This window comes from Myxine glutinosa, chromosome 13, assembly GCF_964187855.1.
Source record: "Myxine glutinosa chromosome 13, kmMyxGlut1.1, whole genome shotgun sequence".
In the NCBI taxonomy this organism is placed as follows: Eukaryota; Metazoa; Chordata; class Myxini; order Myxiniformes; family Myxinidae; genus Myxine; species Myxine glutinosa.
In genome coordinates this window covers 91,051,269-91,078,344 of record NC_136273.1, presented here as the reverse complement: position 1 = coordinate 91,078,344, position 27,076 = coordinate 91,051,269, and the positions used below count along the sequence as shown (strand labels likewise).

Genomic DNA, 27,076 nt, shown 5'->3' with positions numbered 1-27,076 from the left:
GTATACAAGCAGCAAGTTCTTGGGAGCAGAAACCGAAGTAATATCTGTAGAAAAGAGAAAGAGAGCCAACTTTGCAACGTAATTTGAGCGTGTCAAGTTTTGAGGTCAGATTGGGAGAGTTGATAAGTCGAATTACTTTTAATTCAATTCTGTCCAGTAAGTATGTGGAGCTAGAACCTCCCCAGATGTGAGGGCAGTACTCTATACAAGGACGAATCAATTCTTTGTATAGTTGAAACAACTGTTGAGAGGAGAAGAATCTTCGCCATCTGAACAGGACTCCCAATTTCTTCGAGGCAGATTTAACTATTTGTGTAATGTGTGGATTCCAGGATCGATTTGAAGTTAGGGTAATACCTAGTAGGTTTATTGTATCACATGGTGTAATTGTTGAGCTTTCAAAGGATATTGGAGAGTTGAGAGGAGTTTTAGAGAGAGATGGGAAGAAATTTAGTTTTATAAGCATTAAATGTAACCTGATTACATTTTCCCCACTGGGAAATCTTGTGCAAATCCGAATTTAAAGAGGTGGTTGTGATAAAACGAGATGCAGATCGATTGAGGGATGATGGAGCAGATGGGAAAAACATATAGGAATACAGCGTTGAGTCATCAGCATATGAGTGCATTTGGTTATTTGTAGAAGAAAGAAGGTCATTGATAAAAAGAAGGTAAAGTGTTGGAGACAGAACAGAACCATGAGGAACACCGCTGTTGATAGGGAAGGAGGGAGATGTTGAGCCATGGACAATTCGAGATAGAGCGGTCGGAGAGAAAGCTCGATATGAGAGAGCAGAGTGAAGGAGGAAAGCCGAGAGGGAAGCTTGGATATCAGACCCCGATGCCAAACTCTGTCAAAGGCTTTTGAGATATCAAGGCCGACAACAAAGGATTCCCCAAAATCTCTCACAAGGCCTACAACAAAGGATTCCCCAAAATCTCTCAGAGACGAGGCCCAGACATTAATTTGTAATGTAAGAAAGGATATCACCGGTAGATCTTGCCTTGTGAAAGCCATATTGATGGTCAGATAGAAGACTGTGGGATTCAAGATGCTTGAGGAAATGGTTATTGAGAAGACATTCAAAGACTTTGGAAATAGTAGAAGTCAGAGCAATAGAACGGTAGTTGTAAGTGTTTAAATGATCACCCGTCTTTAAAATAGGCTGCACTAAGGCATGTTTCCAGGAAAAAGGAAAAGTTTGGGTTTTTAAACAAAAACGAAACGAGCAAGCATAGGAGCAAGTTCTGAAGAACACTCCTTCAAGATACGAGGAGGAATGCCATCTTGTCCGTATGCCTTGCTTGTGTCCAGGGAGAGGAGTACTTTTTTGACTGCATGGAAAGAGATTATAGGGAGGGGCATATGATTGGTAAGGGGTGACTCAGAGGGAGATGGAATGTTAAAGTCATCCAGAGTGGAATTAGAGGAGAAATTAGAGGCTTGATCTCTGATCATCAATTTGGTTTCAGACCAGGTCACTCTACTCTGGACATGCTGCTTCTGCTGTCTCAACAATGGATGGAGGTCCTCAATGCCAAACAGGAAATTAGAGCTGTCTCCCTCGACATATCACGTGCCTTCGACACGGTCTGGCACCCCGCTCTGCTCACCAAACTCTCCTCCTTTGGTATCCATGGAAATCTCCACGCATGGCTGGCGGACTTCCTCTCTAGTCGTCATCAACATGTGGCCCTGAATGGGTTTCTCTCATCTCCTCTTCCTGTTCAGGCTGGAGTTCCCCAAGGCAGTGTTCTGGGCCCCGTGCTTTTTCTGGTCTTCATCAATGATCTCTCTGACTCTCTCGAAAATCCTCTCTATCTCTTTGCTGATGACTCCACTCTCTGCCGCTCCATTCCTCTTCCCTCAGATCGGCAGTCTGCTGCCTCCTCACTGAAGACCTGGACAAAATCACAGACTGGTCAAACAAGTGGAACATGTCTTTCAATCCTGACAAATCTCACACTCTTACTATGTCTCTCCGAAAAGATCGACTGGACAACCCTCCCATCTACTTTCTCAACAATCCTCTCCAAGAAGTTCTGTCGCTCAAGATTTTGGGTCTCACTATCTGCCATGATCTTTCTTGGGAAAACCACATTTCCAAGCTGGCCTCCAAAGCCAGTCGCCGACTGGGCATCCTCCGTCGTGCGAAGTCCTTCCTCGGCACACCTGAGCTCCTCACCACATACAAGGCTTTCATCCGCAGCTCAATGGAATACTGTTCTCCCCTATGGGCCGGTGCTCCTGCCTCACACCTAGCTCGGCTTCACGCTGTTGAAACCAAAGCTTTCAGAATTATTGGAATCTCCCGCGATGAAGCTATCTCTGAGGGCCTTTCACTCACTCACCGCAGACAGGTAGGTGGTCTTTCTGTCTTCTACCGACTCCTCTCTGGCCTTGCACCCCCAGCTCTCTCTGTGCTCTGTCCCCCAAATATTCCTACAGGTCGCACAAGATCTGCCAGCAACCCTCTGATGGTTAAACTGCCGAAATCTCGGCTCTCTGCTCACCTTCACTCTTTCATTCCTCTTTTCTCCCGCCTCTGGAACAAACTCCCTCACTCCCTTCAATCCTTCTCCTCCCTCCAGGTCTTTAAAACAGCTGTTCACCACCATCTCTTATCTTCCCCCATCCAAAACCTTGATCTTTTCTACCCCCGCTAATTCACCCCAGATCCACCTTGTTTGAAATTCCAACTTCTTTCCTGGAAGTCCTGGCAGTGTCCATATGTTTTATACCTCTCCCACCGCCCCCTTCCCACGCCCCCCCCCCCCAAAGCCCTCGCCCTCTCTCAGATCTCTCGATGTCTCCATGTCTCTCGGTCCCTGCTCTCAAATGTTGTGTTTGTGTCCTTCCCCCTCTCTCCCCATCTTGTCTACCGCTCCCTATGTTATATGTTTTATGTGTCGGTTTGTCTTTCTGTGTGATTAATGTTCGCTCTTTCACGAGCCTCGATCTTGTATACAAAAAAAAAAAAGAAAAAAAAAAAAAGAGAACCAAAAAGAGTTGTTTTGTCAGTCGGAGAGACAGCAATAGTATCATCGGAACGGAACAGTGAAGGAAAGGTAGATCGACAGAAAATGTTGGCGATACTTTTAGCTAATGACCAGAAAGATCAATTAGTGGAAGATGATGAGAGTTTGTCACATTTCTTTTGAATGAAGGAATGCTTCGCGTCACAAATTTTTTCCCATCTCAGAGCATGTTTTCCCATCTCAGCCAAGGAACTCTGTAGTTCTGTTGGACTGGTGATTAGGTTCTTCGTAACCTCCTTGACCAAGGTCCTTATTGCCACTTTGCTCAGATGGCCAGCTCTAGGAAGAGTCTGAGTAGTTCCATATTCTTCCTATTTCCTCATGAGGGAGCTCACTGTGCTTTTGGGAATTTTCAACTCTCTAGAAATTGTTTTATACCATTCCCAAGATCTATACCTCCTCACTATTCCATCTTGGAGTTCTATGGTCAGTTCCTTGGTCTTCATGGTAGAGTTTCTGCTCTGACATGCACTGTCAACTGTGGGACCTTATATAGAAAGGTGTGCTTCTTTCTAAATAATGTCCAATCAATTGAATTGGCCACAGATGGACTCCAATTGAGCTGTAGAGACATCTCCAGGATGATCAAAATAAATTGGATGCACCTGACCACAATTTGGTATGTGATAGCAAAGGGTTTGAATACTTATTGACTCAAGACATTTCACCTTTTCATTTTGAATTATTTTGCAAAAAGAAAATATTGGGAAAAAAATAAATAAAACAGCCACTGCCATTATATGGGGTATTATGTGTTGATCAGTGACCAAAAAATCTGAATTTAATTGATTTTAAATTCAGGCTGTAACATCAAAATGTGAAAAAAGTCAAGGGGTGTGAATACTTCCTGAAGACACCAATATCAGAGTAAGAAGGAGTATAAAAAGGGGGAAGAGTATAAAAATGGGAAGAGGTATAAAGGGCAAGAGGTATAAAAAGGGGAAGGGGTGTAAAAAGGGGATTAGCACATAGGGGGATTAGCACAAAAGGGGTTTAGTCATGTTATGGCCACGCATTTTGGGGTCTACTACAAGGGGGAGCCTCGGTTCCTCGGATCCACATGAAAAGCAAATGGCTCAAACACGTTTTCTTAGCTTTTAAAAGGTTTATTTTGTAAAGAAAAGTTCAGGAAAGAAGGTAGACAAGACACCATTACAAGTGGTACAAACCAATCGAATCAAAAAACACAGAGGTAGATGGGAATATGCAAACTTGTATACAATGATGAGAAATGAAGATCAAATCAAAGCACACTCTTGGCACAACAGATCATACATACAACAAGAAAATAAAACAGGCAGGACTTCCACTTGTCTACAAATACAATGTGCAGGCTGGATGCAGGACTCAATGCAGCCCGCTTTGGAAACCAGGTGCGAGACAAGAGCCAGTGACAGAGTTGGTCCAAAGACGAAGTAAAATTGGCAATTGCCACGAGTAGTGCCAGCGACGAGTAGTATAGAAGCCAAACAGAGCAGGAAGGAATGAAGCAGCGATAAGGAAGGCCAGCAACGATTAGCCCTCCCCTCTCTCCAGCAGGCCTCGTGATCCTCTGTTCTCTTCAAATGAGGTCTCCTGGTCTGCCCTTGTTCTTCTCTCCAAGCCCTTCTTCCTCCTCCAAGCGAGGTGGCTCCTTCTCCTCTCCAAAGACACAGGGTGATCCCAAATTGGGTTAATTCCACCCAAAGGAAACCACAATCAGTCTCCTCACAAAACTCCTCCTTGACGTTCTCCTTCCACACGAGGCCTCCTTGTCTCAGTTCTCTCTTCTTCTTCCTCCTGGGTGGAGTCTCCTCTGGGCCATCCCACCCGCAGGGCGGCCCCAATAAAAATAAATATACATTGCCACTTCCGGCTCCACATAACACTGCACCTGCCATCGCTGACTCACACTGGCCAGACACACCGTCACAGCCTTGCAGCACACGTGACATTGTATGTGCCTCTCTTATGGGAAGTGGCAATGTACTTTTTTTTTTTAAATATAAAAGGGAGAATAACCAAAGGGAGAACCCTTTCCTCTATATAAAAGGGAGAAAAATCAAATGACAAAAGGAGGAACAAGTATAAAAGGGGGAAGTATAAAAGGGGGAAGTATAAAAGGGGGAAGAAGTAGTATTCGTAAATCCATCCAAACTACACAGTGAAAAAACGAAACCAGCCGAATTCAAGTCATACCAAAGCCAAAACTGTGCGCGCGTGCAACACTTACTGCCTGATAAACTGCACTGCATCTTCATACTTCATTCCACTCTCGAGAAGGGCCAAAGCAACAAGCACAGGAGCCCTGAAATAAGAAAATATTATTTTAAAAAAAAATGAAGCCTTTTACATTGCTCACATTTTCACCAGAGCTCAGGACTTACTTCTACAATGTCTTTACGCCTCAACGTCATGGCAGCAACACTTCTACATGTGCAAAATTGTCAAACGTAAACCATTTTGTGAACTAAGAATAAACTATAAACAGATGCTGTCAAAATGACTGCCAAGCAAAGATGAGTTAAATATAGACAAAGCACCAAGTTGTATACACAGCAAGCATTTGCATGGGAACCGCCAATCCTACAGAGTGCCAGGGAATGTGATCCGTCAAAAACGTTCCGCGATGGCAAGTGATGCAACAAAAAGGTTCACTTATCACGAGTCCCAGATAGTGGTCAAAAGTGTTCCCAAAACCACCATTTTGAATGGTATGGGGCAATCAAAATTCCTCCACAAGCTACCCTGGACACTCACCTGCCAAGGCCGGCAACGCAGTGCACGGCAATGCAGCACCCCGGCTCGTCATGAAACTTTCCTTTCAGCAGGCTCAGCCAATCGTCTACAATCAAATTGGAAGGTGGAGCGCCATCTTCAAACGGCATATCCTAAAAAACAAAATGAAATACAATGGCAGGTTATTTTAAAGTTTGCAAAAATAAGTAAAAAAGCCCAAATTATTCACTAATCAATAGTCATGCTTCAAAAGACTATTAATGCAAACTGTTTATATGTGCAACATAGCAAATGAGACACAGCCAGGATGATGTAGTGGTTGGAATATTTTGAATCCCCACCTGCTCATCGTCCCAATGAGCAGCATTACAAAAATAAAAATAAAAAAAGCACATAAGTGAAGCTACATGCATTCCAAGTCACAACAAGCGTTACGCCTAGGTCCCCCGTCGGTGAAGTGATGTGAGTTGACAAAGTGGAAGACGCAGAAAACATGCTATGATATGATATTTCGCTCACAGGGTTCAGACATACATGGAGGCGGCCATCTTGGATTTTGACGTGGCGACCCAATTTTCAATGGCGTTATTCCTTATGCCTAGATACACCCACACACCAGATTAGAAGTTGCTACTTCGCTTATTTTTCAAGATATTCATCTCAAGGTTCAGACATACATGGCGGCGGCCATCTTGGATTTTGACGTGGCGCCCCAATTTTTAACAGCCTTCTTGCTTGTGCCTAGATACACCCACACACCAGATTAGAAGTTGGTACTTCGCTTATTTTTCAAGATATTTCGCTCACAAGGTTCAGACATATATATGGTGGCGGCCATCTTGGATTTTTGACGTGGCGACCCAATTTTCAGCAGCGTTCTTCCTTATGCCGAGATACACCTACACACAAAATCAGAAGTTGGTACTTCGCTTATCTTTCAAGATATTCATCTCACAAGGTTCAGACATACATGGCATCAGACATACATGGCGGCGGCCATCTTGGATTTTGACGTGGGTTGCACCCACACACCAAATTTGAATGCGGTCCTTCGCTTACGCACGCACGCACACACGGATGGACGGACGGACGGACACACGGACGGAGGGGAAAGCCATAGTCCTCCTTTCGCTATGCTGTGCGACGGGGGACAACAACCAATTATCGCAACGGTCATGTGAAGTCAATCAACAGTCAATTACTGCAACCACATTATCTTGGCAGCTTCAAAAGCAAAAACCGTGGAGCAGGGTGAGCCTAAACTGGCATATTTAAATGTTTGTCATGAGCTTCTTGCTTTTCACCCCTCAGCCAAATGGGCTAAGGGGTATTGTCGTCACGGGCGTCGTCCGGGCCGGTGGGACGGCGGGTGGGCGTCCGTCAACTTTTGGTTTCCGTCAATTTCAAGAACAGCTTGTCCGATTAAATCCATTTTTGCAGTGTGTGTTGAGGTTGAATAGAGGAAGGGTCCTTTCGAAAATGAGCGCGCTGCGCTTTTCAATATGGCCGCCACGGCAGCCATCTTGAAATTGATTTCCGTCAATTTCGAGTAGAACGGCTTGTCCGATTAAATTAATTTTTGCAGTGTGTTGAGGTTGAGTAGAGGAAGGTTCATGGGCGTGCTGCGATTTTCAATATGGCCGACACGGTCGCCATCTTGAAATTGGTTTCCGTCAATTTTGAGCAGAATGGCTTGTCCGATTAAATCCATTTTTGCAGTGTGTGTTGGGGTTGAGTAGAGGAAGGTTCCTTTCGAAAATGGGCATGCTGCGATTTTCAATATGGCCGACACGGTAGCCATCTTGAAATTGGTTTCCGTCAATTTCGAGCAGAACGGCTTGTCCGATTAAATCCATGTTTGCAGTGTGTGTTGGGGTTGAGTAGAGGAAGGTGCTTTTCGAAAATGGGCACGCTGCGATTTTCAATATGGCCACCACAGCAGACATCTTGAAATTGGTTTCCGTCAACGAGCAGAACGCCTTGTGCGATTAAATCCATTTTTGCAGTGTGTTGGGGTTGATTAGAGGAAGGTTCATGGGCGCGCTGCGATTTTCAATATGGCCGCCATGGTAGCCATCTTGAAATTGGTTTCCGTCAATTTCGAGCAGAACGGCTTGTCTGATTAAATCCATGTTTGCAGTGTGTGTTAGGGTTGAGTAGAGGAAGGTGCCTTTCGAAAATGGGCGCGCTGCGATTTTCAATATGGCCGCCATGGCAGCCATCTTGAAATTTGTTTCCGTCAATTTCGAGCAGAACGGCTTGTCTGATTAAATCCATGTTTGCAGTGTGTTGGGGTTGAGTAGAGGAAGATGCCTTTCGAAAATGGGCGCGCTGCGATTTTCAATATGGCCGCCATGGTAGCCATCTTGAAATTGGTTTTCGTAAATTTCGAGCAGAACGGCTTGTCCGATTAAATCCATGTTTGCAGTGTGTGTTGGGGTTGAGTAGAGGAAGGTGCCTTTCGAAAATGGGCGCACTGCGATTTTCAATATGGCCGCCATGGCAGCCATCTTGAAATTTGTTTCCGTCAATTTCGAGCAGAACGGCTTGTCTGATTAAATCCATGTTTGCAGTGTGTGTTGAGGTTGAGTAGAGGAAGGTTAGTGGGTGCGCTGCGATTTCCAATATGGCTGCCACGGCAGCCATCTTGAAATTGGTTTCGGTCAATTTCGAGCAGAATGGCTTGTCCGATTAAATCCATTTTTGCAGTGTGTGTTGGGGTTGAGTAGAGGAAGGTGCCTTTCAAAAATGGGTGTGCTGCGATTTTAAATATGGCCGCCACGGCAGCCATCTTGGAATTGGTTTCCATCAATTTCGAGGAGAACGACTTGTCTGATTAAATCCATTTTTGCAGTGTGTGTTGGGGTTGAGTAGAGGAAGGTTCATGGGCGTGAAATGGGTTAATGGGCGAAAATTTCATAACTTGCAGTTCCTACTCAGTATACAACTTCGCTTCAAATAACAAATTTATCATCAATGCTTCCTTTCACCATGCATGGGCTGAGGGGTTACGACCGCTTTGCGGTGCTATTTATTTGAATAGTTATCCTTCTCACCAAATTTCTGGGCAGCCAAACTCGGCCTAACGTCACTGGCAAGAAAGCATGGATTACACACTCTTTCTTTCCATTTCATTGTGTGCAGCACTGTACATACAGTGCCTTCAGAAAGTATTCACACCTCATGACCTTTCTCATATTTTTTGTGTTACAACCTGAATTTAAAATGGATTAAATTGAGATTTTTGTGACTGATCGACACCCCATAATGTCAAAGTGGAATTTTGTTACCTCTGCCACCAAAGGTGGATGGAGGTTATGTTTTCACCCGTCTGTCTGTATGCAGATGATCTGGTGTTGATTGTGGAAAGTATGGATGGACTGAAGGAGAAGATGAACAAGTGGAAGGAATGTATGGAGACAAAAGATCTGAAGGTGAATATTGGAAAGACGAAGGTGATGGCAAGTGGTAAAGTATGTGGTGAGGTGGAAAGAACTGGGACGTGGCCGTGTGCAGGAAGGGTGTCGGAGTGAACTCCATTCAATGTACAATGTGCGCTGAGTGGGTTCATCAAAAATGTAGTGGTTTGAGAGGGTCACTAACCAGTGTGGCAGCCACATTCAAATGTAAGGTGTGCACAGAGGGAGCTGCAGATGGAGAGCAAATGTTGAGTTGGATCTTGGAGACGGCATGAAGCGAGAAGGTGTGAAAACATTTTGCTACCTCGGAGACATGCTGAATGGAGAAGGTGGATCAGACTCGGCAACGGTTGCTGGAGTGAGATGTGCATGGAAGAAGTTTCGGGAACTGAGTGGCGTGCTGATGAGGAGGGGAGTGTCGTTGAAGCTGAAGGGAAAGGTGTATGCTGCATGTGCGAGAAATGTTATGATTTATGGGAGCGAGACATGGGTAATGAATGAAGAGCAGCAAAGAAGGCTGGAAAGGGTGGAAATGCGAATGGTTCGGTGGATGTGTGGAGTATCGTTGCGAGAGAGGAAGACAAATGATGAATTGCGAAAGATGATGAGAATAGAGCCTGTGATGGATGCTGTGAAGAGAAACAGGTTGAGATGGTTTGGTCATGTGTTGAGGAAGGATGAATGTGACTGGTTGAGAAGAATGATGGAAATGAATGGAGAAGGCAGTAGAGGACGGGGAAGACCGAGAAAAACTTGGCTTAAGGTGGTGGAAGAAGAAACGCGGGTAAGAGGGGTTAAACAAGGGGAGATGCAGAAAATAGGGCAAAATGGAGAATATTGTCATGGGGCCCGCAAGGCTAACCCCCGCTCTAGCAGGGAAAATGGCCTTATCTAATCTAATCGTCCTCGTTTTGTTGTTGTTGTTGCTATGTTGTTGCTACATTGCTATGTTGCTGTGTTGTTGCTACAACAAAAAGCCTGTTGTTGTTGTTGTTGTTGTCTTTTTTTTTTGTGAACAAGATGTCTCAATAATTTGTGGACTGATTTGGACGAAATTTGGCAGAGAGGTAGCATATGTGACAAGCACAAAATGATTAGATTTGGGTGACGATCCGGATTCTGATCCGGCAAGTAGAATTTTCACCATTGGGAGATAGGGCCAAAAACGATACATGGCAGGATATCTCAAAAAGTTGTGGACGGATTTGGATAAAACTTGGTGGACAGGTTGTGTGTGTGTGTGACGAGGACGATTAGATTTTGGTGAAGATCTGAATATTAATTCGGATATGAGAATTATTTAATTTTTTAAGTGATTCTTCACCATCGAGTGATGGGGCTAAAACCAACATATAGCAGACTATCTCAAAAAGTTATGGACGGATTTGGACGAAACCTGGTGGACAGGTTGTGTGTGTAAAAAGGAAAAATCGATTCAATTTTGGTGAAGATCCAGATCCGAATCGGACTAGTGGAATTTTTTTATTTTATAAATGTTTTTCAAAATAATTAAAAATGAAAAGCTGAAATGTCTCGAGTCAACAAGTATTCACCCCTTTGCAATGACACTCAATATTGAGCTCAGGTGCATCCAATTTCCTTTGATCATCCTTGAGATGTCTCGACAACTTGATTTGAGTCTACATGTCGCCAATTCAATTGATTGGACATGATTTAGAAAAAAACACACCTTCCTGGATATGGTCCAACGTCTTCACATTGTGCAATACAAATGTGAACCGTTTTATCCACCACGGATATTTTACACATCCAGCGGTAAAAATAGAACTTCAACTCGTCTTTTTTGGCCCGTTTCAACGAATCAATTGACTTCTTGTTACTTGCCTTTTTGGTGTTACCGCCATCTTTATGAAGTACAGTATCGTTTCCTGCTTCATAGCCTGGCTTCCCATTTGGCCTTCAGCTGTAGCTGTCGTTTCACAATCTACTTTACCTTGGGCTAAATAAATGTTGTCATCTTCTTGCAATGTAATATTCTCATCCAGTTACCTCTGTCACCCAAGGAGGACAGAGGTTGTTTTCACCTAGCTGTTTGTTTGTTTATTTGTCTGAGAGCAGGGTATCTCAAAACCTTGTGGACGGATTCAAATGAAATTACGTGGACATGTTGGGTGTGTGACAAGGACGAATCGATTCGATTTTAGTAAAGATCTGAATCCGGATACAATAATTTTTATTTTCCTAAGAGATTCTTCACCAGAGTGATGCGGCTAAAAACGATATATAATGCATCATATTTCAAAATGTTTTTTTTTTAAGAGCTAGACAAGATGGGGAGAGAAGGGGAGGCACACAAACACATTAGGGAGCAGGGACATCGGGAGACCTGTGGGAGGGAGAGGGCTTGGGGGGAGGAGGCGTGGGGGGGGGGGGGGGAGGGGGGGAAGAAGTATAAAACACAAAGACACTGCAAGGACTTCCAGGAAAGAAGTTGGTATATCAAAAAAGTGGATCTGGGGTGAAATTAGCGGGGGTAGAAAAGTGAAATTAGCAGGGGTAGAAAAGATCAAGGTTTTGGATGGGGGAAGATAAGAGATGGTGGTGAACAGGTGTTTTAAAGACCTGGAGGGAGGAGTGGAATTGAAGAAAGTCAGGGAGTTTGTTCCAGAGGTGGGAGAAAAGAGGAATGAAGGAGTGAAGGTAAGCAGAGAGTCTTGATTTTGGCAGTTTAACCATAAGAGGGTTGCAGGCAGATCTTGTGCGACCTGCAGGAAAATTTGGGGGACAGATCCCAGAGAGAGCTGGGGGAGCAAGGCCGGAGAGGAGTTGGTAGAAGACAAAAAGACCACCAACCTGCCTGCGGTGAGTAAGTGAAAGGACCTCGGAGTTAGCTTCATCGCGGGAGATTCCAATGATTCTGAAAGCTTTGGTTTCAACAGCGTGAAGCCGAGCTAGGTGTGAGGCAGGAGCACCGGCCCAAAGGGGAGAACAGTATTCCATTGAGCTGCGGATGAAAGCCTTGTATGTGGTGAGGAGCTCAGGTGTGCCAAGGAAGGACTTCGCACGACTGAGGATGCCCAGTCGGTGACTGGCTTTGGAGGCCAGATTTGAAATGTGGTTTTCCCAGGAAAGATCATGGTAGATAGTGAGCCCCATAGGCTTGAGTGACAGAACTTCTTGGAGAGGATTGTTGAGAAATTAGAAAGTGGATGGGAGGGTTGTCCAGTCGGTCTTTTCGGAGAGACATCGTGAGAGTGTGAGATTTGTCAGGATTGAAAGACATGTTCCACTTGTTTGACCAGTCTGATTTTGTCCAGGTCTGCAGGGAGTGAGGAGGCTGCAGACTGCCGATCTGAGGGATGAGGAATGGAGTGGCAGAGAGTGGAGTCATCAGCAAAGAGATACAGAGGATTTTCAAGAGAGTCAGAGAGATCATTGATGAAGACCAGAAAAAGCACAGGGCCCAGAACACTGCCTTGTGGAACTCCAGCCTGAACAGGAAGGGGAGATGAGAGAAACCCATTCAGGGCCACACGTTGACTACGACTAGAGAGGAAGTCCGCCAGCCATGTCCGCCAGCCATGCGTGGAGATTTCCATGGATACCATAGGAGGAGAGTTTGGTGAGCAGAGCGGGGTGCCAGAACGTATCGAAGGCACGTGATATGTCGAGGGAGACAGCTCTAATTTCCTGTTTGGCATTGAGGACCTCCATCCATTGTTGAGACAGCAGAAGCAGCATGTCCAGAATAGAGTGACCTGGTCCAAAACCAAATTGATGATCAGAGATCAAGCCATTGGAGAAGAGGAAAGAGTTAATATCCAAAGCAATGATGGATTCCATGACTTCGCTGATAACTGGGAGAAGGCTGATTGGTCTGTAGTTGCAAGGATCTGTTTTGGTACCTTTTTTGTGTAAAGCGGTGATGTTGGCTGATTTCCAAGCTGATGGCAGATGACCTTGAGCAAAAGAGAGGGTGAAAAGAACAGAGATAGGGAGTGAAAGAGCGGCAGAGCATGATTTTATGACCCGTGGGCTGATGCCGTCAGGTCCAGTTGCAGAATCAGAGACGAGGGTTGACAGAAACTTCTCCACCTTGTCAGGAGAAAAGGACACAGAGTCCAGGAGCAGCTGGGTATGACTGGGTACAGAGAGGGATGGGTTTGGGACACAAGATTTAGAGGCAAACACAGAGTTGAGGCTTTCAGCTTTTTCACGTGCAGAGTCAGCTGTGGTGCCGTTTGAGGTAAGGAGGGGATGGAAGGGGAACAAACACCAGAAACAGATTTGACCAGACGCCACCAGGATTTGGAAGAGGGAGACAGGTTTGAGAGTTCGGTCTTGAAAGTGGAGAGATATCGTTTCCTGGCTCCCCTGAGGGTGGACCACACTTGTTTCGGGCTTTGTGAAAGGAAATGAGATTTCCTTCCGTTGGATTTGCTTTCCAGGAGGCGAAGGCAAGATGTTTCTGGGCAACTGCCTCACCACAAGATTCCGTGTACCATGTACAGGAGGAAGGGTATGACAACTGAAGACGAGATGGGATAAATCTGTGCATGAGAGAGAGCAATTTACCTTGGAAGAATTCCCAGGATGAGTTGATGTCAGAGGCAGTAGAGATGGGAGACCACTCCAGATGATTGTTGGCTGCTTGAAGACCGTACCAGTTGGCCTGAGTGAAATGCCAGACTCGTCAACGCTGAGGACGCTCTCTGGGAATGGTCAGAGAGATGTCCACTTTAACATGCACATGATCAGATGAACCGATTGGAGCAGAAGAAGAGCAGCAGACATTTGCAGGGAACTTAGTCATAACCAAGTCCAGAAGAGAAGATGCACCGTTGACTGAGATCGGAGTCGGGAATTTGACAGATTGTTTCAGTCCAGGTAAGTCGCAGAAGTCCTTTGCTGAGGAACCATGACTGGTCAGAGAGGTACCCGCACCCAGCCAACTGGCATGGTGACAATTTAAATCACCACACATGAGAAAGAGAGAGTTGGGATGAGTAGATATAAGTTGGTCCATATTATCAGACAGCAAGATGTAGATGGAGTCATCACTGTTTGGTGGACGGTACAACACACATATGAACAAAAGGTGGGAGCGAAGGGGAAGCCATAGCCAGAGGTACTCCTGGGGGTGAGGTGGAGAGAGGGCAGTGCAGGGCGAGTGAGGAAGAGAGTTTATGATAAAGATAGTAACCCCACCTCCAGGACGAGGCTCAGGTCTATCATACCGGAGGAGGGAGTAACCCGGGAGAGATATTAAGGAATCAGAGACATCATGAACGAGGAAAGTTTCTGTTAAGCAGATCAAGTCTGGTTTGTCAAAAGCAACCTGTATGGAGAGATCAGTCAAGTTTGAGCGAAGGAAGGGGGAGCATCGGATACAGAACAGGGGGGGGGGGAGGGGGGTAGGGTAAGATGTGGAAGAGGAGGAAGAGGTAGGGAGAGCTGTTGAAGGTGTGTCAGAGATTTCAGAATAGCTTGGAGAAAGCGAAGAATGCGGCGGACAAAAAGTTTGATGGTGATTGGGTGTGGCACAGTGCGGTGTTATTTGAGGGGGAGGGTGGGGGGGGGGGGCAGAGCGAGGCAGAAGGTTGGCGGAGATGGAGGTGAGAGTTGGAAGGGGGAAGAAGCGGGGAGGACGCTTTGACGAGGAAGGGTGCCACTCTTTCATTCCTCTTTTCTCCCGCCTCTGGAACAAACTCCCTCACTCCCTTCAATCCCACTCCTCCCTCCAGGTCTTTAAAACAGCTGTTCACCACCATCTCTTATCTTCCCCCATCCAAAACCTTGATCTTTTCTACCCCCGCTAATTCACCCCAGATCCACCTTGTTTGAAATTCCAACTTCTTTCCTGGAAGTCCTGGCAGTGTCCATATGTTTTATACCTCTCCCACCGCCCCCTTCCCATGCCCCCCCCCCCAAAGCCCTCGCGCTCTCTCAGATCTCTCGGTCTCCATGTCTCTCGGTCCCTGCTCTCAAATGTTGTGTTTGTGTCCTTCCCCCTCTCTCCCCATCTTGTCTACCGCTCCCGATGTTATATGTTTTATGTGTCGGTTTGTCTTTCTGTGTGATTAATGTTCGCTCTTTCACGAGCCTCGACCTTGTATACAAAAAAAAAAAAAAAAAAAAAAAAAGGGTGAGAGGGGGGAAATGGAGAAAAAATGAGGGTGGGGAGATTTGAAGGGGAGGGGAGAGGAGGGAGTTTATGAGGGGAGGGGTTAGGGAAAGTTTAGGAGGGAAGGGGAAAGGGGGGGATTTGAAAGGGATGGGATATGGGGGAGATTTGGAAGGGAGGGGTGAGGGGGGAGTTTTGGAAGTGAGGGGCGAGGGGGAGTCTCGGAGGGGTGGGGCGAGGGGAGACTAGGAGGGGAAGGGCGAGCGGGAGTCTAGGAGGGAAGGGTGTGGGGGGAGTTTAGGAGGGAAGGGGCAAGGGGGAGATTTGAAAGGGATGGGTGATGGGGAAGAATAGGAGGGGAAGGGTGGGTTTGGATTTTAGAAAGTGTTGTACGATTAATGGGAAACGAACATTTATTGCAAAATGAGTTTCTTGTGACCTTCGAGTCAGAGATAAGTTTGAGGATGCTGGAGGGGGGGGGGGGGGGGAGGGGGCGGGGGTGGAGTGCAGGTGAGTTTAGGGAATGTAGGAAAGAGGAACTGTAAGAGATGGAATTTTTTTTTGGAATGAATAGATTTGGTGAGCAAGTCGAAAGCAACCTTTTAAAGAAGAAGAAGAAAAAGGTGTTATAATATACGACAGAATACAGCACTTCAGGGGAAAGTTTAAACATTTTTAAATTGAACAGTGAAAACTATCTGGGGAAATGGGGGTGAAACACGTGGTCGAAGAACGAACGAACGAATAAGAACAACAACACAACAACAACATGCATTTTAAAGGCCATTTTCCCTGCTAGAGCAGGGGTTAGCCTTGCGGTCCCCATGACAATATTCTCCATTTTGCCCTATTTTCTGCATCTCTCCTTGTTAACCCCCTTGCCCGCATTTCTTCTTCCACCATCTTTAGCCAAGTCTTTCTCGGTCTTCCCCGTCTTCTACTTCCTTCGACATTCATTTCCATCACTCTTCTCAACCAGTCACTTTCATCCTTCCTCAACACATGACCAAACCATCTCAACCTGTTCCTCTTCACAGCATCAATCACAGGCTCTATTCCCATCATCTTTCGCAATTCATCATTTGTCTTCCTCTCTCTCTCAACGATACTCCGCACATCCGACGAACCATTCGCATTTCCACCCTTTCCAACCTTCGTTGCTACTCTACGTTCATTACCCATGTCTCGCTCCCATAAATCATAACACTTCTCACACATGCAGCATACACCTTTCCCTTCAGCTTCAACGACACTCCCCTCATCATCAGCACGCTACTCAATTCCCGAAACTTTTTCCATGCACATCTCACTCGAGCAACCATTGCCGAGTCTGATCCACCTTCTCCATTCAGCATGTCTCCGAGGTAGCAAAATGTTTTCACACCTTCAGGCTTCACGCCGTCTCCAAGATCCAACTCAACATTTCCTCCATCTGCAGCTCCCTCTGTTCACACCTTACATTTGAATGTAGCTGCCACACTGGTTAATGACCCTCTCAGACCACTACATTTTTGATGAACCCACTCAGCGCACATTGTACACTGAATTGAGTTCACTCCGACACCCTTCCTACACACAGCACAGTGTACACTACACACTACACACAGTACATCACCTTCGTCTTTCCGATATTCACCTTCAGACCTTTTATCTCCATACATTCCTTCCACGTGTTCATCTTTTCCTTCAGTCCATCCATACTTTCCGCAATCAACACCAGATCATCTGCATACAACAACTCCCACGGTAAACCCTCCTTTACGTTCTGAGCCAGCACCTCCATCACAGCTACAAATAGTAGTGGACTGAGTACCGACCCCTGATGCACTCTCACCTTCACCTCAAACTCACCACTGTTCCCGTCCTTCGTCCTTACAGCTGTGCGCGCTCTTTTGTACATTGCCATCACTCCTCTGATCAACCATTCCTCCACTCCTAACTTCCTCAATGCCCATGTCAATACTTTGCGTGGAACCCGATCGAATGCTTTCTCCAGATCAACAAACCCAAGAAACAACTTCTTCCTCTTCTCCATGTACTTCTCCTGCAACTGCTTCACAATGAAAAGCGCGTCTGTCGTTCCTCTTCCTGGCATGAATCCAAACTGCATTTCGTCGATCTTCACTTTCTTCCTTATCCTCCTCTCCAACACCCTTTCCAATACCTTCATTCCATGCTCCAATAACTTTATCGCTCGGTACGAGCCACACTCCAGAGGGTCACCTTTCACCTTGTATAGAGGGACGAGGGTACTCAGTTCCCAATCCACTGGAATGCGGCCTTCTTTCACCACCAGATTACAGATCTCTGTCATTCTCTTCACACCCCAACTTCCTGCTGCCTTCAACATATCTCCCACAACTCCCGTCGGCCCTCCCGCTTTTCTACCCTTCATTGCTTTTATCGCTTCCTCAACTTCCTTCTCAGTTATCTTCTCTGCCGGTCCTAAAACTGGGTTACTCTCCATGTTGCCATCCCATTCATTCTCTGTATTCAACAGCATTTCCATATATCTTTTCCATCTTCCTTTAATTCCATCTGGGTCGACAACGATTTGTCCCACTTCATCCTTCAAGCAACTCACCCACATCACATCACACCTCTCTTTCGCTATCTGCTTTGCAATCCTGATTACTGCTTTCTGACCCTCTCCCGAATCCAAGCGTTCTCCGAACATTTTCCTACATGCCTCCTGCGCCTTTGCTACCTCTTTCTTTGCAGCCTTCCTGGCTGCCTTATAACTTGCATGCTCTGCTGTTTCTGCTCCCGTACCCTTCGCCTTCTGCCACTCCTTGAACTTCTTCCTCTTCTCGTCAATCCTCTTTCCAACTTCATCATCCCACCACCATGTTTCCGAGTGCCTCGGTGGTCCTTTTGTCCATCCACATACCTCACCAACGGCTCCCAACAGACTAGCTTTCATTGACATCCAACCACTTTCAAGCTCAACCACATCATCCTCGACCCTACTCAGCCTCTCTTTTATTGCCTCCCTTACTGTCACCTCTTTCAACCTCCACACCTTCATTCTCGGTTGGTACTTCACCGGCCGAGCTCTCCTCGCACCTTTCACCCTTACGTTGCAGACAACCAAGTGGTGCTGTGAAACAGCCTCCTCCCCCATGATCACCTTTGTGTCCCGGAGGTGCCCCCTATCTCGCCTACGCACCATCAGGTAGTCAACGGTTGTCGTCGACCCACCTGACGTGTATGTAACAAGCTTATTATCCTCTTTCTGGAACTTAGTATTACAAATCAACAAATCAGCTCCATCAGCAAACTCCAAAATCCTTTCACCTTCTCCATTTCTCACACCATATCCGTAACCCCCATGAACTCCGTCAAAACCATCCATACTCCTTCCCACATGTCCATTTAGGTCTCCTCCTACCACAACTTCCTCATCTTTCACGTTTTCCATCAGCTTCTCTATCGCACACCAGAACTTGTCCTTCTCTTCATCGCTTCGACCAACCTGCTGAGCATATCCCGAGATGACGTTCACCAAGAGCTTTCCAATCATCATTTTCACCATCATCAACCTATCACTCACTCTAGTCACACTCACCACACTGTCTACAAACTCCTCAGAAAACAGGACACCAACACCATTCACGCCCTCCAGGCACCCTTGTCACACAAACTTGTATTTCTGTCCCTGCCTACCCTTCACCATTCTCACACCACTTCCCTTCCATCTCGTCTCTTGCACACAACATATGTCCACTCTTCTTCTGACCAATACTTCCACCACTTCTCCTGATCTCCCTGTCATTGTCCCTACATTCCATGTCCCAAACCTCAGAAACCGATCTCCACTTCAGGCTGTACCCTGCCCACATATAGTTGTAATTGTCATGGTTCTCTTTTTGAGGCAATGTTTTTATGGCCGGATGCCCTTCCTGACGCCAACCCTCTTAGTCGCCTCTTACGACACGCAGGGATACGGCGTACCTATTCTTATCCAGGGTACACACTGGGAGAACGAATAAGATCAACGAATAAACGAATAAGAACAATGAATAAGAACAAAGAAGGAAATGTTATTTTTATTTTTTTTAGTTATGATTTTAAACAAGGAAGTATGGAGTGAAAAGACTGGGAAAAACTGAGAGAACGAAAGTAAATGGACCACAATCGACCGCTGAGAGAAAACAAAGCCTCAAGGTAGAAAACAAGGTACTAGTCCGCAAAAAAACGCGGCACGAAATAACCGACGATTTTTCATACAGGTATGAAAGATCAACACTGATAAATCTTCCTAGGGACACACTATAGGTACACACACCGAAAGATAAATACAGTTTCGACAAAAATACAATTGTGACCAATTACTTAACTTTGAAAGCGTGAAGAGTGTGTACGGCTTCGAAAAACCGCGCCCTCGCCGGCAAGATCTCGCGAGATGTTGTGGATGAGTTATGATAAAAATAGGTGATCTCAAAGAGATATGGATGGATTCGGACAAAATTTGGTGAACAGGTTGCATGTGTGAAAAAGACGAATTGTTTCGATTTTGGTGAAGATTCGGATCTGGATAAGACAGTTTTTTTGTTTTTTTCAGTGATTCTTGACCATTGAGAGACAAGACCAAAATTATATGCATCATGATATCTCAAAAGGTTGTGGACGGATTATGACAAAACTTAGTGAATGAGTTGTTTAGGTGACAAGAATAAGCTGATTACAGTTTGTAGTAAGGGCATTTTATGAGATATTTAACAAATCTGTGAACTAAATTGTTACCAAAAAATTTCTTCACCAATATGTTTGTAAAGGTGTGTAATAACATGTGTTAAAATGTTGAAGTTCAACTCCCGTGGGAAACCCAGAAAAAAAGCTGTTGAATTCGGGTACCGAAAAATTATTTTCGAGAATTTTTTTTTTTTTTTTTAATCGGCCCTTAAGTAACTTATGAGGGGTCAAATAAGGGTTTTTCATGATTCCGAGTTGATTGTTAACATTTCTATTTTCACTTTTACATTTACACACAAAGTAGCTTTTATTTCACGTACATATATAATACTCAAGAGTTATTTCTCATTCACAATGTCAGAAGTTTCAACAGTCATTGTCTATGTCTTCTTCAGACTCAACAACATCATGACTGCAGTTTCTGCATGTAATGCCATTATCCGGGGTAGGTAGCCACCATGTGGTGGTACTCCACCCAGAGTGCAGGTGTTCTTCCTCCTTTTGCGAGTCGTTTGAAGGTTTCTTCAAACCTTTGCTCAAACACTGGCACTACTGGGTCTGAGTGTCTGGCTCCCATCTTCCCATCAGCCACCTTCTCCATGAAGGTCTTCATGTCACCATGCTCCTCCTCAGTGAAGGCAAGTTTCATGATGTGTTGATAGATGGCTGCATCGATGAGGAGGTGAACACGGATTGCCTTGTCAAAACATCCTCCATCCATGATGTGGTTGGCTGTCGTACTTCCAGGATAGATCAACTGGATCACATCTAGTAGTCCAGAATCTTCCATGATGTTACCCATTGATCCAAGATGAGACTTCAGCAGGTGAAAACCACCCAACCTTGGAATGACGGGTAGATTTGCCTGCTTTATTATATTCACAGCCTTCAGCCAAATCGGAAGATCAAAGGTCACTATAGCGACCCCAGCGCGCCGTATGCACTCTTTCAGAGTGGTGAAGATGGTGTTGAGGTCATTAGGGTCTCCTTCAATAACTGGGAGGAACTCGATCTGTGTGCTCTGCTTTGCATCATTAGCATGGATTCTCTTCATCCAGCCATTCCAGTTGGAGTGTGGGAACTCAGGATCGTTGGCTTTGATCACCCACCCCGCTGCCCAGAGTGTGTCACCTGGAGTGAGGAGTGGCTGATCATGAGCCAGGGAGGAGGAAAGCTCAGCGAGGGGGAGAACCATGATCGCGTTCATTCCTATCTGTTTCCTGTTCGTAAATGGAATAATCTTTACTTCAGTTCCTCTCAGGATCTTAGCTTTGTCGAGTGCCTTCAACTTCACCCGGGGGAAAGCTGCTGTTGTCTGTGGATCTGGCAACGGTGGTGCCGGAGAGGTGACTTCGATCCAACCCATTGAGTGAAAGGGAGTGTTTCCGTGAATAGAGACAATGTTTAAATCTATATTGTCTCCAACAAACTGAGTGACTGCATTGTTTGTTTCCCCAACCTCCATAAAGACCACCTGATCATTACTTGACAATTCACTTTCACTGGCTGGCACTTTGGCTGTCATCACTGCTTTATCCTCAAGCGCAGCATCAACCGCAACCTCATCATTGATCTGTTCATCGGTTTCCTCCACAATGGTGTCAAGAGTGCCAGAAGTATCTGGAACATCATCTCCACTCCTACTATTAAGGAAGCAGTATTTGTAGTTTTGTGTCTCCGTGTAAGACTCGGTGTATCCCAGCCGGTGGAACTTGTTGAGCATCCATTTTGACCCAAATCTATGATCAAGTTGTATGGCAAGCCCCATTTGGTGTGGCAATACTCCAGACCGAGGTCGACAGGCCTTAATAAAATTCTGCCCCCAAACGGCAACTCTTTCGTCTGTCTTGACAATCGGTCTCAAGAACATCTGAAGGCTTGCAGGAACAAGTGTCAGCTGACTATCGATGTCAGTCATACTGTGTGTGGTGGGGTATGACTTTGGACCTAAATCAATCAAGGCAATATCATTGGATATGAACTTGAGTGCCGTCTTTATGATCTGAGTCTTCTCATCTCCATGGTCAAGATTAGCATGATGCGCTCGCAGAATATTGTCGGTGCCATCTTTGAGACAGAGTACATCTGCCCTTCTTTCCTGTGTTGTGAAATACAAGGTGTCTTCGTATTTCTCTAGAAGTTTTATCTTTAGCCAATGCTTTGAATAAGAAAGGCTCTTCTCTGGTGACTGATCAAACTCCTGCAGCTTTTCATGGACTTGGTCCATGTTCATTACCCCATGCTCTAATTCTGAGTCTAACCATTCGCAGAATTCAATAAAAACTGCCTCTCACTCCTCATCAATACTCCTCTGTCCTCTCTTCCTTTTTCCTTCCTCATCAGTCTTGGACAAACTGTCACCTCTCGCAAACATAAGTTTGCATCGCAAATGGTACAGTGTTTCTTCTGCTACCAAGTCGTTGATCCCTTCCAGGCGTCCAGTGACTTCAGTGCCCCAGTCATCCCCGCGACTCCGTGCTGTCTTCAGCAAGCTTGCCTTCAGTGTATCTGCAGTCAAATTATCTGGCACTCTGTATTTCTTTCTAGCTTGTGCTGGATTATTTTTGTAGAGCTGGGCTGGTTGGTTGCAAAGAATGCATACATCCTTATACAGGAGGTCAACTGACTGTGATCTTCTAGAACTGCAGCCAGTTGATGAACTGAACTCACAAGTAGTGCGTCTTCTCTTCAACTTTGATGACTCTTTCTCTGCCTTTGATGCTTGAGCTGACTTCTTGGTGGTTGCAACAAAGTTGTTGTACAGATCATTTTTACACTTCTGGTGGTACCTCAGTTTTCCTTCCTTTTGAGCCTCCTTCATACGTTCCACAACAGTAACATTTTCGACAGTTTCTGCTTGTTTCAATAAAGTTGAGTATCCCTTTGGCGTTGCCTGTATGAGCCTTTCAGCTGGTGTATCCGAGCGTGCACAGATGAAGCAATTGAGCACAGGTGGAGTAACGTCTTCATCCATATTGCTAGACTCCATGTCCTGCAAAGTAGAAAATGAGATATATTTAGAAATTATTTTTCCACAAAGGAGTGTCTGTGGTGAAATATAAATGTTAACAATCAACTCAGAATCATGAAAAACCCTTATTTGACCCCTCATAAGTTACTTAAGGGCCGATTAAAAAAAATTAAAATTCTCGAAAATAATTTTTCGGTACCCGAATTCAACAGCTTTTTTTTCTGGGTTTCCCACGGGAGTTGACCTTCAACATTTTAACACATGTTATTACACACCTTTACAAACATATTGGTGAAGAAATTTTTTGGTAACAATTTAGTTAACAGATTTTCATATGTTTCCCTTACTATTGGTTGAGGTCCGGATGTAGATCTGGTCTATCAGTGAAATACAAAACATACATGTTCAGCCTGGCAGCAGAGATATGCGCTCTACTGATTGCCATTCGAGTTTAAGCTCTGTCATGGTTCGAGGGCACGTATTTTATTTTGGTATTCATTTGATACAGTTTTGTTTCGCCTTGTGAGTGGCCGTGTCTTTTTCTTCTGCCCCAACCAATCTTTCGTGAATACATATCGTTGCTCATGAGAACTTTGGGTGGTCAATCATTGGAACTGGCTCCAGAGCAAATCGGCAGGTGACTGCAAATTCGGGCGAGTTTTGGGTCCACGCATTAAATCGCATTCATAAGCGAATTTCTGACAAAGCTCCACTCAGGTATTCCTGTGAGCAAATTTTCCGTGTTCGTGTGTCTGATACACCCGATTTACACCCAAATTATCCTGGCATATGCGGAGATCTCTCGGCCCTTACACGCCCAGCGGCGCATTGGTCTTGAAGATCCACGACAGTAACAATACAATACATAGTATATACATACATATATAATGTTTGTTTAATGCATGCCTTTTACCAGGGCAAATATGTAAGGCTATGTTCACACATACACAGGTGAATATGGATGCAGATACAGCAAAGGCATGTTGGATATTGGATACAAATATAAAGGGCATCACAAGTGTCGAAGTAGGTTTTTCCTGCACAAACGAGTAAGGCATCACCAGCTACGCTAAGGATGCAACGTTCTCTGCATCACTGAGATCCTCACCACCAATGACATTAGGAATGCAGATCTTCAGATCATTAGGACCCAAAGCAGATCCTAGGATCGAATGCAGATCATTAGGAACATTAGAAATGCACACCCATGACCTCACCACCCAGACAGCATATTCTTTGAACATCTTTGTGCTCAGAGTCTTGGGTTGTCGAGGCAAGCGTTTCCCATCAGCAGCTTTATCAACTTCAACTCCTTCAGCACTATTCAGAGAACAGGGGGCGTTGTTCTCGATATTCCATGTTGAAAATTTACGATATCATGGTCGCAATTCACCATCCAGTGTCATTGCAGCTAAGATATAAATCGCTAAATACTGTGATTGGAATAGTCGTATCCGCATCCAGCCATATTTGAGCACAATCATTGAAAACCACCTATTGCGAGTTTTACCGTATTTGTACCTGCGGACAGCATATGAAAATTTTGGAAACACTGCTTAACTCGACTAAAACTACTGAAGGATGTCTAAATAAGTGAATACCCATAGATGCAAGAGATATTTCAAACCTGTGTTTTGGATGACATTTCCTTTGTGATCATTTTATGCATTATTCCTGGCCTTTGCTGCAAGTGCCCTCAAGATTCTCAAGCCAACTTGCTCTGGTATAAAATGCCATCCAATACAAATGGGTGGGTGCAGCTCTTACCTGCAGGGGCGCCAAAGCTTTTCAAAACTTGCCAATTTCAGTCAGCATTAATTTATCAGAAATATATATTTTTGTTTTTTTCCAACCATAGGGCAGGAATAATAAAAATTTGCACATTGCATTTTGTCAAAAACCTTCTAAAATCGTGCAAGCCATACAATATGAGTCATGGAAACACACAATTAAACTAGAACGGCACTCAGTAGACAGCATACCTCCACCAGGTGCAGTTTACGTTTTGTATTCCAGAGTAGACCAGAAAATCACAATACAGAATCACATTTAATCAAAATCATCCGTCCGCAACTTTTTGAGATATCCTGCTATGTATCGTTTTTGGCCGTCTCCCTATGGTGACGAATCACTTAAAAAAATCTACAAGCCGAATTCGGATCCAGATCTTCACCAAAATTGAATCGATTCTTCCTTGTGAAACACACAACCTGTCCACCAAGTTTTGTCCAAATCCATCCATAACTTTTTGAGATATCCTGCGATGTATCGTTTTTGGCCCCATCTCCCAATGGTGAAGAATCACTTCAAAAATTCTAGTAGCCGGATACGAATCCAGATCTTCACCAAAATCTAATCATTTCGTCCTTGTCACATACGCTACATCTCTGCCAAATTTCGTCCAAATCCATCCACAACTTGAGATATTTTGTTCACAAACAGACAGGGGTGAAGACATAACCTCCATCCACCTTAGGTGGTGCGCAAGACAATGGTTTGATAATTTCAAACATGTATAGAATGCTTCAGGTAGTCCGACAGCATCTCCAATGAAGTCTTTGCAAGTGATGGGTTTTTGCAGTGGAAAAAACTGGCGGCGGCAGCACAACTTGTTGCTTTACCTGGCTCCAACTACATCATTCTCCACATATAGATCTTCATTCCATTATCAAAGAATTCAGATCTTCAGAAGCCTAAGTGGTAGATGTCATTTGGTTTGGATCGTACAATCTCTTCAGGGTATAAAAGAGCTATACATGGATGACCATACCTACATGGATGACATAGAAATAAAGTGTACAGGTGAGGAAGCAGTTTACATACACCTACTGAGCAGGACACCACCAGCTTTTTTTAGCTAGAGCTTCAAAATTAGATTGATTTTAGCTTTAGGGTTTTTGAAGAAAGAAAAAAAGTTAATTGTTAACGAGGCCGAGGTAAAAAATTTTTTTTGAACATTCACTAAAAGCTATGGAGTTTCCCATGGTCTATCAATCTGGTCATATAATTATCTAGAAATTATGCAAAAAAAAACAATAGACAAAATAGATGAAAAATCGGTCAGAGACCAAGGACTTGCTGGACTTTACTTTTTTATCAGCAATTTAATACAAATATGGCGGCCTAACCACGTGACCGATGACGTCATCAGACATATTTTATTCCCCATGGAGAGTTCTTTGCAATGAGCCATGTCTCAATTTTTTATATTCAGCACTTTCGGAGATATAGAGGTGCTACGTTTTTCCAACATGGCGGCCAAACCACGTGACCGATGACGTCATCATTAACATATTTTATTCCCCATGGAGAGATCTTTACAATGAGCCATGTCTCAATTTTTTCTATTCAGCACTTTTAGAGATTATAGAGGTGCTAAGTTTATCGGTTTTTCCAAGATGGCGGCCGAACCACGTGACCAATGACGTCATGAATTGGGCACAGTCTATTCAAGCGCAAGACAAATATGTGTGTAAAGTTTGGCGATTCTATGTGCAACAGTGTAGACGTAGTGCTGCAAAACAGACAAACAGACAGATCAACATACTTGCCGGAATATTTTCCGGCAAGTAACAAGCTGCTGACCACACACGACAAATGATCTACCCATTGCACCCTTACCATTCAGACTGCACAGCAAAACATGGACGTCACGACATTCGAAGATGGATTTCATTTGACTTTCACCCAAGTGAAATGATGATGGCCTCCAATAAAGTGCATGATGCAAATAGGATTCTCCACTACCCACTACCAGCATCATCTATCTATAATTCCAGTAATCTCTGTGTGTATGTGTGTGTGTCTGTGTGTGTGTGTGTGTGTGTGTTTGTCTGTGACCGCTGTTTCTCGACAACCACGGGTCCGATATACTTGAAACTTGCCAGGTATATTGCTGGGGACCCGAGGATGTGCCTTTTCAAGGTTTGAAATTAATCGGACAAGTGGTTCCCAAGGTATGGTCACCGTACTCGCAAGCCGTTCGCTTTGGCTTTGCGAATGGACCAAACCATTTCATGTAAATAGAGGGGGGGGGGGGGGGGTTCTACCGTACTCGCAAGCCGTTCGCTTTGGCTTTGCGAATGGACCAAACCATTTCATGTAAATAGAGGGGGGGGTTCTGTGGTCGTTACTGCCACGTGGTTTCAA

The 27,076-nt window shown here is 44.8% G+C and overlaps 1 protein-coding gene across 2 annotated transcripts in view; it reads right to left on the bottom strand.

The window, feature by feature from the left end:
- Window positions 1-27,076, bottom strand: part of LOC137439117 (protein tyrosine phosphatase type IVA 1) — an 86,496-nt gene that overhangs the window by 13,508 nt on the left and 45,912 nt on the right. For both annotated transcript variants that reach the window (XM_068134829.2, XM_068134830.2), the window contains 2 exons: window positions 5,779-5,909; window positions 5,252-5,326 (listed from right to left, as the gene is read on the bottom strand). In XM_068134829.2, coding sequence (XP_067990930.1) covers window positions 5,252-5,326; window positions 5,779-5,909 — 206 coding nt within the window. The remainder of the gene's footprint in view (window positions 1-5,251; window positions 5,327-5,778; window positions 5,910-27,076) is intronic.